General features: G+C 32.4%; 2 protein-coding genes across 5 annotated transcripts in view; one reads left to right on the forward strand and one right to left on the reverse strand.

Annotated features, from left to right (window-relative positions):
- LOC126738179 (uncharacterized) overlaps window positions 1–15973 on the reverse strand; it is a 56730-nt gene that overhangs the window by 36603 nt on the left and 4154 nt on the right. The window lies entirely within an intron of this gene.
- On the forward strand, window positions 542–7422 carry LOC126738180 (uncharacterized). 3 transcript variants are annotated; one of them, XM_050443386.1, is made up of 3 exons: window positions 542–6626; window positions 6680–6761; window positions 6882–7422. In XM_050443386.1, exon 1 carries the CDS (start codon window positions 569–571, stop codon window positions 1469–1471), a length of 903 nt encoding a protein of 300 aa, XP_050299343.1. In that variant the 5' UTR covers window positions 542–568; the 3' UTR covers window positions 1472–6626; window positions 6680–6761; window positions 6882–7422. The 3 variants fall into 3 exon arrangements, with proteins under 3 accessions (XP_050299343.1, XP_050299342.1, XP_050299341.1); XM_050443385.1 differs by having other exon boundaries at window positions 542–6495; window positions 6554–6626; window positions 6680–7422; XM_050443384.1 differs by having other exon boundaries at window positions 6680–7422.

The following is a 15973-nucleotide window of genomic DNA, read 5'->3' on the forward strand; positions in this document are numbered from 1 at the left end:
GATTACTATAATAATACAAGTAATTATTTAAAAATTCTACAATTAATTAAGTTAAGAGTAGAAAATAAAATAAGAGAATTAATCCCTAATTCTAAACGATTTAAAAGAGGCATAATAAACGTAGCTGGATCTATTTTTAAGGCAATTACAGGCAATTTAGATGCTAGCGATGGCGAGTATTATGATAAACTTATTAAAGAACTGCAACAAAATCAAAATAAATTGGCTTCTAACTTATTAAACCAAAACTCTCTTTCAACAAGCATTATAAAAAAATTTTAATGCTACAATTAATAAGATAAGCGATAACGAAAACCTTCTTGCGATCAAAATTCAACATATAAATCAACTTGTAGAAAATGCTATAACACGACATGAATATGAACTTTTCATAAAAGACATCTTAAATCAAATAATAAACTTATATGAAATAATTGATGCAGTGTTGCAAGACGTTGAAAACTCTTTAACTTTTTCTAGGCTTGGATTAATGCATCCCAGCATTGTAAATATGAAAGATCTCTTAACCGAATTAAAAAACCTTGAAAAAATCGTAGGAACTTCAAGTATGCCCTTGCAAGTTACTTTTGAAGAAATATTTAATTTTGAAAAGATCATAAATGTAGATAGCTTTATTCTTAACAATAGAATTGTATATTTGCTTCGAATCCCTATAATTAGTCCTAACTTATTTGAATATTATCATCTTTATTCTTTACCGATAAGGCATCAGAGTCTGTTTAGGGTTGTAATACCGCGAAGTAAATATTTAATAAAAAATCAATGGCACTACATTCATCGAGAGGACCCATGCAAAGAAGTTAAACCTGGAACCTTCCTTTGCGATAAAGATGACCTGAAAGATCTCGGAGTCCATAATTCTTGCGCAGTAGGCTTACTTGAAACCCCAAAAATTATCAACTCCACCTTATGCCCACAAGTTGATATTAGTCTCACAAAATCAATAGTCAATCAACTGGATCAATCATTTGATTGGATCGTTGTACTCCCTCAAGAAGAAATGGTGCAGTTGAGTTGTCACCAACAGAAGGAAGTTCGAAGACTATCTGGAAGCTTTCTGTTAAACCTACCCAGCAGATGCAACTTCAAAGTCGCTCACCTATCAATCACTAATTTCCAAAAAGTAATCGACGTGGACAAACAACCAATAATATTTCCAGATTTCCAGTCTGTTTCTACAGAAGTGCCCATCCTTAACTTGAGTCTTCATTTACAAGATATCAAGCTGGATGAACTACAAAGTTTTCGAAACCGGATCGAATCCATTCCTGATTATTCATCGTATCCAGAGTTTTCCAGAACACCAAGCCTATGGACCGTGTTCATATATGTACTAATTGCTATTTTTTGTACATATTTATTATTTATCTACAGAACCAAGATTTATTGCCTAAAGAAGAAAGAAGAAGAAGCCATCAGTTCCAGCCCTCCAATTCAACTACCCTTTTGAAGTGGTAGTTCTGTCTAACAAGGGAGGAGTTACCTCTATGGAAAGCCCTTAGCTCAGCATATCAGATTGCATGTTTATATATTCTTTGTTTACCCATTGTTTAGTCAGTCAGTTGAATACGTTAGAAGTAGTTTAAGCTCTAATGTAATATTATTTGTAAAATAAATTTTTTAAAAAGGAAAATCTTCGAGCTAGTGAGTTAATTCACGCTCAGACGCAGTTCCCACGCTTTCGCTAAATTAGGTGATCTTTTTAGTTTTAGATGCTTAGAATTATGCAGTGGGTTTAGAAAATATTTTTTTATGGGGCTATGTAATATACAGGCCAAATCAGCTAAATGATTAGCATAATTGCATTCAAGTATTCGACTTAGGTCAATGTTATTTTTATGAAAAGCTTTATATAATGACAGATTGCTATTATATACAACACTGCAACTTGGTCCAAAATAAGGGCTTGTCATAACGAGGAAAGTAGTGTTTTTACAGGGAATGATAAAATCGTTAATAATAGATGTAAAAGAATATGTTCCGTTCAACCACAAGATCACCAAATCGCTCTTGGTAAAATTGGAAGCAAGAACTGAAGCAGTTAGTACCAAATCACGAGTCAAGCAACCAGGTTTTAGAAAATATTGAATATTGTACACATGTCCCATTTTGTTACGTAAAAGCTTAAGAAACAATCTATTACATTTTCCAGCTACAAACAGAAGCTTTGGACGAAAATCATCATGTTTACTGATCTTAGTCTGACTCTCTCCTGACATTCCCGGAGTCAGTGACTGTTGATATCACCTGCTGAGTTTTCAAAAGCTCAATTTCCAAAAGGTGGCTTTCTTTTTCTGCTTCTAAAACTCTTATAGAAGTCACCATTTCTTCATTAATAGAAGAATACTCATCAACATCTCTTTGTAGCAAAGAAATTTGATGTTTATATGCAAGACTCTCGTTTTCTATAGCGTGAGTGTTGGTAATTAGGTCCTTATTTAAATCCGTTAATTTGTCTATTTTGAGTGAAGGATCCATTTTTTCCTGTACCAGAGACTTTACCAACAAATTCAGATCATGTTCCTTAGTCTTAAAATTGTCAATCTCGTAACTAAGTTAGTCATTTTTTTTATTGAGAATATTAAGTTTCCGCTAGAAATACTTCATCCTCAAAAACCAGACTATTTCTACGAATTCTCTCTAAGTGTCTATCCTTTTCCCTAAGTTCCTCCATCATACTCTCAATTTTCTGTTCATAGGCCCTACTTTGACCTTTTTCTTCATTAAAAGTTGTCTAACATCTTTCCGTACACAAAATTTTATAGCCTCGCAACCTTATAACCTCAGATTATCGCTCGAGGCATAATACTGAAATGTCAACAGAAATAAAAATAATAACAATACATGCCTTAGATAGTCCATAAAAATTTAGTTCAGTTTTTATCTAGTGAATAATGTTAAAAATGCCTAGTGGATCCCAGGTGCGAGAATAACAATGGAAATACCATCAATTGTTAGCAGAACTGGGCAGAGCAGCCGTTTAAAAGTTGGAGTGGAATTTCTTTATTTGAGGCTCCCTGTATTGAGAAACACTCCTCTCGTTTTCGTAGTTATCTCCAAAACAAAATTTCCCATATGATATAACATTTACTATGAGCGGGCTACTTTAAACCATAAAAATGTGACCAAATAGTAGAGCCTTAGAAACATACGTCTAGTATGTGAACTTTTTTTTTTATGAAAAGTGTATTTGGTGAATGTTTGTAGATAATTGTTAGTTTACCACATTTATTTTGATTTATTGCTTATAATTATGTATCTTCAATTTAGTCGGTTGGGTTTGGGTACTTTCTTTAGTTCTTTAAATAATGATAAGCAAAATAGTTTATCTTCATCGTCTTCTTCTGTTTCCATAGGTCTTTTTTGGTTAATGCTTTTTTCTATTATTATGGCAAAGTGTTCGTCGACTGGATAAGGTTTATATTTCTTTGTAGTAGGTGTATTCTCTCCCGGAGGTCTGAAGTTGCTGTCACTGTTATAGATAATATTTCATGCATATTTCATGGGTTATATTATAGTAGAAAATTATGAACAAATTGCGTTTAATATAAGTCCTGAACCTATTTTGTAAACTTCTTTACTCGGTAAATGAGATGTATAAATCCCAGTAACTATTGCTCTAACACGAGACAGTGACTTATTGACTTTATCGGGTGAAATTCGGATCAAGAGAAATCCAAATAAGAGCCGTTCATAAATATACCTTCTTCTACTTCGTTAAAAATTTTTTATAAAATAAGTTGAATATCAAAAGCGAGAGGTCCCTATCTAACGCCACGTTGAACTTTCACCTGTTCTGTTCGATGGCCATCATGCTTAAGATTTTTAAGCTGTCTGATTCCAGTAGAGATTTAAAGTTAATCTGATATTTGTATTGTCTATCTCTTCCGGAATATTTTGCATTTTATGCAAAACTATGAAATAAATAAAAATTAAACATTGGATTGCTTCTATGAGAGAATCTGGAAAAAATATAAAAATTTCTGTTAGGAGTTCCTTAAGAATAAAAGTAAAGCAGGAAAAACAGCCGTCACATTGCATATCGATTACTTAGAACCATTTGTCAAAGGCGTCAAGAAAAATTCTTCAATGCCTATTGGGCGGGTCTTACTAACTTCCAGCAACTGGCATACTTGTTGAAATACTTGTTCTTTCCTTGGTCTAAATGTATCTTTCTGTAATCGGCAAATCCAGTTCTAGAACACCAGTTCAGCTTCTTGCTACTTCTTGGTTTGAAATCGAATAAACCTCGGGGAACTTCAGAACACAAATATTCCATAGCAATAAGAGCATATTGAGTTCCGGAGCATCATATAGAAAAAGGTCTCACTATATCATTATAGGTTCGTTCAACCGGCGCAACAGCAGAATAGTGCATTTTTTTCTTCTAGTTTGAGCTTCGGTCCAGTAAAACCTTTCTTGTAATTTTTCCAAGGAGTGACTCCAAAATAACCTCCGCCAACACCGCCATAAATAGTTTAAGAAGACCGTTTTCAAGGACTGTCAGAAATGTCTTCTTTTGCATCGACATTCTCTTAGACTATTTTTAACCATCCATCTTGCATAAGCAACAAATTCCAATGATCCCAGTAAGTTTTTAGTTTTTCAGATTTTATAGACATATTTCTTTTCTTTTTCTATTCTGATTATGACATTTCTAGAGGCTTTATAAACCAAAGCCTAGAAAAGCCAAAATAAGGCCAGATACTGGGTCATCATAGTGATCTTGATTTATACTAGCTGCGTCTCAATTTTCAGAGCTCTTAATGCCAATACGATGTCAAGGAAAAATCTCTGGGCTTGTTTAAATTTCTCTTTAAGGCATTGTTGATATCGTATTTTAATAAAAGAATTATTCATCGGAGATAAAAATATTCATAGTCACCAAATAGTTTTTTCTGGAATATTACTAAAACAAGCTATTAAAGTCCAGTTCAGAGATCTATTAGAATCTTTGATGTATCGCAGATGCCGCACTAACTAGTCCGTGCGCCTATGTCGTATTTATTAACGCATGATATATATATGTATATGTTTAAATGGCAAAATTTTATATAGTTTATCTATGAAATCATTTTAGATATACGTAAAACCGCATGTTTTACACTATTTTTTATTTTTCTTGCGAAAATGTCCATTTTTAGAAAGAAAATAATACCTATCACAAGAAAATAATATCAAAAAAATTACCGCGGACTAAAATCCAAGCATTTTACAAATTATTTTAAACACTTCCAGCACTCACAGACTTCTCACCTCTTTTGAGCCAGTCTATTAAACAAAGATAAAACACCTGCGTTCTGACGATTCCTACTTCAGGCTGTGCAAGTGATTGTGTATCTCTCTCTATCCCACTGATTTTAAGGATTACGGGGCAGTAACCAAATACATTTTTGGGCTGTTTTTGTATTACTTTCGTCGTTTTTTAAAGAGATCTTTAAGGTTGGGTCTATCGCCTTTAAAATAGTTGTTGGATGGGTCTATCACCTTTAATAGTTGGGCGGGGGGGCCATGTGAGGTTATTATTTGATGGGTTTTGCCGGTTTGGCTTTTTACACGTTTATAAAAGTGAAGAATTTGGCCTGTATTCGTCTAAATTCTTTGCAGTTTTTACTGTGAGGAAGTATGTTTTTTTTTATTTGTGTTTGTGGATTTGTTTCAGGTATTATACCTAAGACCTTAAAATGTTTGGACCCTGGGAAAATAGGCAGTAAAATTGGGCAAATGAAGAGGAAAGTGTTTGTGGGGTCTTATGGAGACTGTGGGTGCACAAGAAAGACAATAACATTTGTGATGAAAATAATAAGAGTGATCTGGACAGTGATTTAGACTCACATAGCTCTCATAGTTCATTGTCTAGTGTTGAGAAAGCAAAAAGAAGCAAGAGAAGTAGAAGCTACAGGGGAAAGTCAAGTAGTTTTAAAACGTAATTGTTTAAATACAGACGACAAACAAATTTATCTAGTTGTCTATAACAATGTAAGGAATTGTCCTCAGTTCACAAATGATTGTAGTGCTTTGCAAAAAACAGCGTTTTTAACAGGAATTCTCTATAGTACAATATGCTATTTTGTAAAAAAAGGTATTAATGACAGAAGAAAAAGGAAATGCAGGACAATCAAAGGGACTTAACACGGATATTGCCAAATTGCTAAGGGAAGTTGTGTATTCTAAATACAAAAACAATGAGGTTCTGACCATAGAGATGGTTAAGGACACTTTATCGGCAAGGGACAAATATTTCTCAATCTCAGACTTGCGGAGATACCTAATAAAACTTGGATTTAAGCTAAAGATGGTTAACAAAAGAGCTGCTGTAATGAAATTGTCAGGTGGGGTATAGAGTATTTGCAGAAAATTAAAAAAATTTGGGAGGAAAAAAGATCCATATATTATTTAGCTGAAACATAGTATGATACATTTATGATTGATGTATGATTTACATTCTCTGGGAAAAAGTCCCTTTTTACCATAGTAAGAAAATCATATTTTTATTAATTAATTAAACAAGTTTAAAGTTTTGTTTTTTTAGCTGTTGTCCTTCAGCGACACAATAAAGACTGCCTCTTTCTCCATTCTCTGGGAAAAAATTCATGTTTTTGCCAGTAAGAAAACCATATTTTTATTAAGAAGACAAGTTTAAAGTTTTTTTTTTCAGCTTACTGCCCCTGTTTGTCCTTCGGCGTCATAAAGTCTACCCCTTCCTCCATTCTCTGGGGAAAAAACCCTTTTTTGCTATGGTAAGAAAAACAGTCTTTTTATTAAGAAAACAAGTTTAAAATTTTGGTTTTTACCATTTTTTTGTCCATGATTTGTCTTACAGAGACACTATAAAACCAGTTTAATTATTTTTTTTACAGTTATTGGTATTGCCACACTTGTCCTGTACCAGAAAGGCAAGACTACTTCTTTCATAATTCACTGAATGAAAAAAGCCTATTTTACATTTGAGTTGTAATTATTAAAAAAAAAATATTGTAAATTTATTATTACTAATTAAATTTAAAAATTATTTCTGCTACTCATGTATACTTTTTAAATCTGTTTTAGTATCCATATGCCGAGATGAAGTTGGAATCCATAGCCGCAACAAAGAAACTGTTTCCTTTCTAAATGAAAGAAACTGCTAAAGAAAAAAGACAAAAAAAAAAACAGAGTTTAGAAAATTGTATTAACTCTTTGGGCCAGATTCAAATGAGTGGTAAATTTATAAAAGTATTTAGTATCCTCGCTGTAATTTTACGATCCAATATACTTAAAATGTAGTGTTTTGTATAAGATTTTTAGTTTTTAGTTTATAGTTTATACAAAATAGTTTATATAACATAACAAACATAAATGCTTATGCATTTATGTTTAGTAATCTTTATCTAATCTGTTCTATTATGCACAATAACTAAATATGAGGCAAACAAATGAATTAATATTACATTCAGGATGTAAAGTGTGTTTTTTTATAAGTAAAAATTGTGCCTTTTACACGCATAAGATATAGACAGCTAGATGATTTTTAATGTAAAAGTTTATTTAAAAAAATCTACTTCCACTTTTTGACTACATAATTAATTTTTATGAAAAGATGTTGGTACTAAATATAGAGAAATTTAAAAAAAAATAATAAAGGACATTGAATGTGGCAGCCAAAATCCCCGTTAATACCGTTAATACTGAATACCCAAAAAAAGGAAATATATAAAGTTTAAAGACAAACCAAAACATTTTACCCTTTTGTGTCAAAAAGTAAATCTTTAATGCCTTAATCCACAGAATAAATAGGCCTAAGTAATTTGTACCACCTATTCTCTCCTACATATTAAATTAAATTAAAATTTTTGATTAAACTGATTTTACGTACTTAAATCTTACCTTTAAATTAAATATTATCTTGCTATCAACTATCCTGAATTTCTAGCTTTATAAAACTAAACCCAAAAATTCAGAATAATAAAATTTTAAATACAAATAAATTATTAAAGGCCGGACCTGTGCAACTTTTCAGGCTTGAGTGGCTGTGACAAGGGTCAGACGTCTAACAAAATAGTACGTGGGCGGATGTAGTTTAATTTTACGAATCAAATGTTTAAATTTAAAAAAAAAATCTCAAACATTTATTTATTTAATGGAATGATTATATATCGCTTAGAATATAACTTTATGACTCTTTCCACATAAAATTTTGCGATTTAAACATGCATGCCATGTGACAATACAAGCAACACCGGCACACGGACTATTCGCGGCACATCAAATATTCTAATAGATCTCTGAACTGGACTATACTTACTCGTCGTCTTTATAATTTTGAAAAATAACGGCTCCTATTCCAACATTGCTGACATCTGTAATCAAAATTACCCTTTCTCTAGAATTAAATACGTTAATGTTGGAGATATCTACCCACACTGTTCTTTTCAGCTTTAAAAATGCTTTTAAAAAGTCTTGACGAACTAAATATCATTTTGTAAGCTTATGTAGAGGTTTTGCAAATTAAGACAAATTTCTTGAGAAGCTTCTTTAATATGAACAAAGTTCCAAAAGCTTCTTAACTTGTGTTTGCCAATGATACGTGTCCAATTTTCTATTGCTTTTACTTTGTCTGGATCAGTCCTGATACCATTTTTTTATTACATGACTCAACATTTCCTAAACCTTAGTTCAGCTTGGCTTCGCGCAGCTTAACTAATACTTCAAAATATTTTTCTTAGTAAAATGACGTTATCTAGGTAAACTAAGCATGCTTCTTGAGTCATTTTTCAAGTTTTCATAAGCTTTTCAAAGGCGGGTGGGAAAGATACAAAAGGAGCTGAAGTCTAAAGGGCATGATTGTTAACTACCTGTTTCACTCGAGAATACTTTTCCTTCTTTTGTGAATGCATTTTTACATGTCTTTTCAGATACCTATAAACTATTTAAACCTGATAGTATGTTCAAGATGTCGGCAATTATTGGTTGGAAATAACTCTCTTTTTTCGTAATATTATACTACGGCCGTTAGTCCACACATAATCTGATGGATCCTTCTTTTATCATCACTAGTGCAACTGGAGATATCCAAGGACTGTGGGATGGTTCTATCACTACTTCTGTCTTCATGTCTTGGAGCATTAAGAAATTATCACTTTATTTTGCTATTCTAATTTTTCGAGGTGCTTGCTACATCGGAGCATTATCTCCTGTGTTAATTCATTGCTGCATCAAATTAGAACTTTTCAGGCCACTATCGTGGAAGAAGAATACCTCCTAATTCTCTTCAATAAGACGCCGTAATTTATTACTCTGGTCCATGGTTAAATAGGCAGAAGATTCTTCAAGAACTTTACAGAAAAAAGTTTATTTAAATGAGAAATTTTAGCAGCGTATACATACCTACCACAGTTTCTCCATTTGGGGAATTAACCATCACCGCTTATTTTCATTATTTTTAGACGTATTTTAGCGAGTAAGCGGCTATAAGCGTCTTTAAGACATCTCATTCGAGCGATCAAGTCATGACGTCACCCTATAAGGCGCTTTAAGCATTTGTTAGCGGTCTCCCGAGACAGCTATGAAACTCGATATGTCAAAGTATACAAACAATAATAAACAATAAATATTGATATCAATTTTTTGATATTTTTTTAGAGTTAAGAAGCATTATATTTCTTAGTTTATTTATTTTTAATATATTTAATATTAATGTATATGAGATAGTTAAGACATTCAAACCAAATACAAATGCAGAAAAGAATAAATTATCAAAAGAACGAATAGATTTGCAAAAAATACATTGAAAAACGTAAAGGTGAAATTGCACAAATATTTTTTTAAAATTTATTTTTGATTAGTTTGTGTTTATTTTTATGGAAAAAATATCAGTGAGGTTGTGTTTACGCCAGTAACTTCTTTATATATTGTATTTCCACTTGGGCAAATATCTGCCCTTTATAAACGTTTTCAGGGCGAAATTAATTTGTATTTTGTTACGATCTAGATCTGATCCTTAAAATGCATGAGGTCGGATTTAGACTCAAACCGTTTTGAAAACTTAGACAAATGGGTGTTTCTATGGTTTAGGTCAGCCTCTAAAACGAATGCAATACCGATGAAAGGTATAGCTAATATTTACTAATATTTAGACTCTGACAGTTGATAGACATGACGTCATTTTAGCGCAACCATATGATGACGTAACGCTTAAGATATCCTAAGGCAACCGAGTAAGGCGCTTACTCGCTAAAATATGGACTTTATGTAGATTGTGCATTAGGACGTCTTCAGTTTTCGTCATCAATATGCGGTATAACACATTTTGTAAATATTTTAAACTGCTAAGTAGTCAACGTCTAATTCTAATGTGACGTCATAAGTTCTGCCGATACTATGCTTTGCAATGTTGTTAAGCCAATTGTGACTTTAGCTTTGTATTATCCAATGATCGGCATCATTTTTTTATTCGCTTACTGAAGAATTAAATTTGGTGGTAGTGAAATTCTGCAGTGAGATTCTGAGATCCCGATCGATGTTCGACTTCACATTCTCATGACTTGATCCTATATCTACCACCATCTGGCATTGAGAGTCGTACATTTTTTTTCGTTACTACAAGCTCTTCAGAACAATATAGTCAATTTTTTATTATAGAGTCATTTATACGTCAGCCTTAATAGCACCCTTACTGATTTGTATACGTTTACCTGATTCCTCGGATCTGTTAAGATACCTCTTCTCATTACAAATCCAGCAGTGGAATGATCTCTTGACTCAAGTTTCTTCAGAGGACGGTCTTCGATGTTACGCTCTAAAGTTCTAACTTGGTTTATTTGGATCTGCCTTTTATTTGCTTTTAAACTTGTCTCATACTCCAGTCCATATGTCAAAGCTTTCAAAATTTTTAATAACTAGGTATTCTAAATTTCTTTATTTCTTATCTTGTTTTCCTTGTTTACAGTCTCGCTACTCTCATTTCGTCTAATTCGTTTTGTTCTTTTCTGTGTTTCTTATCCCGTTCTTCTTGTTTACGGGATCGCTTCTTCTGTTCTTCTCTCTCTTTACGGGCTCGTACCTCTTTTTTTTCTGCTTCTCAAACTTCTTACATAGCAGCATTAATTTCTCGTTTATCATCTTACCACGCTTAACAGTATCTACTCAATTAGGCTTTTGTTTATTTTATGCACCCTTTATTTCTGACGCCAATTATAACGTAACTCAGATACGCACTACTTTTCGGATTATATTGACGACAAAAATAGACTTCTATGTCAGGAAGACACTCTTTTTACCGACAACATCAAATTACAAAATTTACCTGACTTGCCCTAATTATCGTTTCTTTGTTTTCAAGGTGAATGTCAGTTAAACGAATTAAAATATCATGAAATGCGGTCCCTTTTAAAGACCCATGAAAACATTTTAAAATGCTTAAAGGTTTTAACATTCTTTTTGTCAATGAAGAGCGATAATATAAGCAATAATAAAGTCTAGAAAATTTAAAATATTATGATTAGTTAATTTAGGGCCCAAATAGCACACTCAAATAAAATGAACCTTCCAAAACTATACACCCTGTAGGTGAAAATATTAAACTTAACGCCCTGAATAACTTTAACTTACCAACAAAAATTATAAAATATAAGCAAAATCATGCATATGATTGTTAGTTGAATATAAGTCCATATTTTGTAGGAGAATATGTATATGTAGATTTCTAAATAGGGAAGTTTTTATCTCCAGAAAAAAATGCGTGTAGATTTAGAATTCTATTTATATGATTATTGATATTAAACATAATCAATTTTATATTGCATACCTATGTAGACAACCATATAGTTGAAAATACATGCGATTGATAAAACCGATTTGTATTTATAAGAGAAGTTCGAATAAAAGTAGTTTGAGCTGCTTAATACTTTTCTAACACCAAAACATCAAATTAGTACTATAATAAAGTGCTATAATGAGAAGACTTGTTAATCTTTGCTTAATTAAAGAAAAGCGTTCTTGAAGTCTTTTGGCTACAAATAAAAACACCTGTTAATAGAATAAATAAAGATCTCAAAACAGATTGGGTTCTCTGGTTGTTTTGTTTAGATCATAGTTGCTAAATTTTGGAAAAAAAAATTTTGTTATTCATAAACGACTAACTACCATCATTCAAGTGGTATTTACAAATTGTCCTAAAAATTTTGCCATAATTTTTAATATTTTTAAGACCGTTGAGAATGATAATTAAGGCGAAATAACATATTATTCATTTAAAATACACTAGCTTTAGAAATATACTATATTTTTCGATCATAAAGGTAAGTCGAAAATTTATTTCTTCTAAATTTTTTTTTATGATTTTGCAGGTTGCACGACTCGTCATTGAACTTTGTATTCATTTGCGCTGAGAAAGGAACTGTGCCGGTCGATGTTGCCGCTAATTATTTTCGTTGGTATGTAAATTAAAGCTGTTAAGCTTAAAATAAAGCAATTGGCAAAAAGTTGTAGTGGCACTTGCCAAGGTCTTTTTTACTTGAGTTTCCGAAAATATTACGGAAATGGAAGCTCGAGTTATACGAGATAAAGCTTTCTGGAATGACTAATTGTACTTATACCATAAATCCATTGTTCGCGATTAAATTCAAACTTGTAGATCATAATAGAACGACTTCTGTTTAGTTTATACTACAACGTGAGAATTGTACAATAGCCTTAGAACATTTAAAGGTTAGAATTAGCATTACCATAGAACTATGGGCAGTTTGTTTACTTGCAACGTCTCTGATGCAACGGTGCCAAATGTTTATACAAAAATAGCAAATAACATTTTATAATATCATAAAAATTTATCAAATTTTTTATTTTTACAGGCACAAAACAATACTCTTTCCTCTTTTATAAAATATAAAGATTTTTTTTAAATAAAATAATATGATAAGATACTCTATAGTGGAGTTTATTCAATCTTTATCCTTTTTTTAAATTACTCTATTGCCTAAATGTACTTATCTAATAAAAAGCATTTTAATGCAAATTAAATATTTAATAATTATTTAAGATTCCTTAATAATTCATGTTTTAACATATTTAACATACAAATTTTTAAGATTTTGATAGGCCATTTCTCATTGCCAAGCTGACCAAAACACTTAAAATAGTAGTAGTTAATCAATTTCAAAAAAAAAAAATTATAGACTCTAGCTTTTATTTAATTATATTTTTAAATCTTTTTAGACTCTCGTATTTTACACACGCTTTACGTTCAAGTATTTATTTAGGTCTATTTCTCCCATCAACCAAAAACTAAAAAGAAAAAATACAGAACATAAATACACAAATGCCTGACATTTGCGCATCACTGAGCTTTTGCTTACCGTGTTATCATTCTAAATTTTTTTGAAGCGGTTTTAGGAATAAAAATTTGAAGACTTTTTTTTAAGTTTAAAGATGTTAATTTTACTTTTAGAATAGGTTATATCTATTTCTATTTTTTTAAAATTTTTAATCCAAAATCCAATACAAATAAGTTAAATTAACATTATTATATGTGTTAATATTTAGTCAAAAATTTTCTATTTTGAAAATGTGTTTAAACTTGTCAAGAGAGAATCGGTACTTTATTTATTTTTGTAAATAAAACACTCCCTTGCCCCTAAGTATATGTTGAACTCAAACAACGTTGTTGTTTACTGATTCTAGTCTTTAATGTTTTAAGATAGTAGCGCACGATATTAAATTAAAATCCTAAAATCCGCTTATCCAGGTACAAAAGTACAAAATAACAAGAATGAGCTAAAGCGAATCAAAATGTGGTCTGAAACGGTTTCTTAAATTTTTAGATATTGATGGAAAACGGCACATTAACGTCAAAAATAGTTTTTCTGAGATCTCTGAATATAAGACAGTAGCACCTCTAAGGCAAGATATCAAAAGGAAAAATAACAACACAGAGTTTAGGATTAGAAGTCTTAATAGTGTTGTTTTTATGTTCATTGTTCATATATGCTCTCAAGGAATTATGTAACTAAAACAACTAAACGGGGTAAAAGGTTAGCAACAGTCTTTTGTTGTCCGTTGATAATATTAATGCTTATTTTATTAATATTTTGCAAGATGATGTAGATACTGGTTTGTTGAGTTTTTGTCCAAAAAATATGTTATTAACAAACTTAATTGTTTTTAGCATTAGATTGACTATAACCGAAGTTAATAATGCATTAATTCATAATAAAACCAAGGCCATTCAAAACGATGATATAACATGTTGCTTTACTGTTGTTTATTAATACTCTCTGTAATTAAACGTCTTGAAAGATGTGTACAAAGAGATCCATTTTTCTAACCAGTGGAATTATTTTCATTGTTATATCTCTATTTAAAACAGGTAATCCAGTTGAACTTGCGATAGAACTAGATTTGCGCCCTGTGAATAATTTTTTATGCTATCGAAAAACCAAAAGTTAATAACTAAATAAAGAAATAGATTCGCCAATATAGTTTGTTGTCTCTAACTCAGCATCCATTTTTGATTGAACTGTAGATATTAAAATATTACCACCTGAGTGAGACCACCAACTCGATATAGCTATCATACCAAATTTTTGCAGTGCCTTTTAGTTTATTTAAGGCTTGAAACGTTGTTAGATTATCGGGCCATCGATATGTGTTAGCATTATATTGAACTATTTCTATCCAATCGATGATATCCATAGTTTTAGGGTTGGAGATAATAGTGGACACTCTTGAAATTAAACTTGGTTCTACTGATGGCTAATCGATATACTGACGTGGAGGTGTATAACTTACAGTTTGTTTAATGTCTCCCTTTGGTTTTAATTTCTTATGACTTTTCCTATACCTTGCGTCATTCAATGAAGTACTAGACAATGATAAACTTACTAGAAGACGATGAAGATTGGGACCTCCTTGATCATTTTTTCCCATTTTATCATAAACTTTGCACAAAACACCGCACAATATTAATTCAACCACTTCTGATGTGGGCTTTTGTAATAAAAGTCTATTTTAAAATCATAAACTGTATGTATAATATATAAAGAATACGTTACCAACAATTATCATCAATAAATAACAATTTAACAATACGAAAATACAATGCAATCTCCCTTTGCGTTTTGAAATTCTTTACGCTTGGATATTCTAATCCATTTTGCTCGAAAAATAAAGATAAATAATATTATCTTAGCCGCGGCTCAGAACCCTGTTTGGTTAGCTGGATAGAGCCCATGCTCTCGAAACGTCATGTATCTGCCCAGCTCAACAACGAGATTGTCGATACGTTGGCGGCTAGGGGCTGCCCGCAGGGAGGAGTATTGTCCCCTACCTTGTGGTGCCTTGTGGTCGACAGCCTGATAAATCTTTTAAACAATGCTGGCCTATACAAACAGGGCTACGCTGATGATCTGGTAATACTTTGCCCAGGGAAAGACGCCGTCTCAATGCGGGGCCCTATGATGAGAGCCCTGTGTATGGTGGACTTATGGTGCCTCTCGGGGAGTCTCAGGATTAACCCCAAAAAAGCAGAGCTCCTACTATTCACGAGGAGACGTAACTTTGGCACGCCCTCTGTTATATCTTGAGGTGGCGTGCAGCTGCATTACTCCAGGACAGTTCGATTTCTGGGAATCAAGTTGGATCCCAAACTCTCCTGGCACGAGCATGCAAATACCAGAATGAAGAAGGCCACCTGCGCGCTATGGGCCTGCAGGCGGGCTTTCGGCAATACCTGTGGTCTGTCTCCTAAGATCCTCCACTGGATCTACTCGCGCATTGTGAGACCTCTTCTCACATACGGGGCTATCGTTTGGTGGCCATGTACGGAGAAAGCGAAAATTCGTGCTCAACTGGACAGAGTTCAACGTCTTGCATGTCTCAGCATAACGGGTTCCATGCGGACGGCGCCAACTAGAGCGCTTGAGACTCTGCTGAGCCTTCCGTCTCTGGACCTCGTTGTGCAATTCGAGGCAATGAG

Source organism: Anthonomus grandis, chromosome 7 (genome assembly GCF_022605725.1).
Source record: "Anthonomus grandis grandis chromosome 7, icAntGran1.3, whole genome shotgun sequence".
Classification (NCBI taxonomy): Eukaryota; Metazoa; Arthropoda; class Insecta; order Coleoptera; family Curculionidae; genus Anthonomus; species Anthonomus grandis.

What these genes read in the sequence shown, in the direction of transcription:
- LOC126738180 (XM_050443384.1), top strand. Translation starts at nt 569, where the DNA reads ATGCCCTTGCAAGTTACTTTTGAAGAAATATTTAATTTTGAAAAGATC.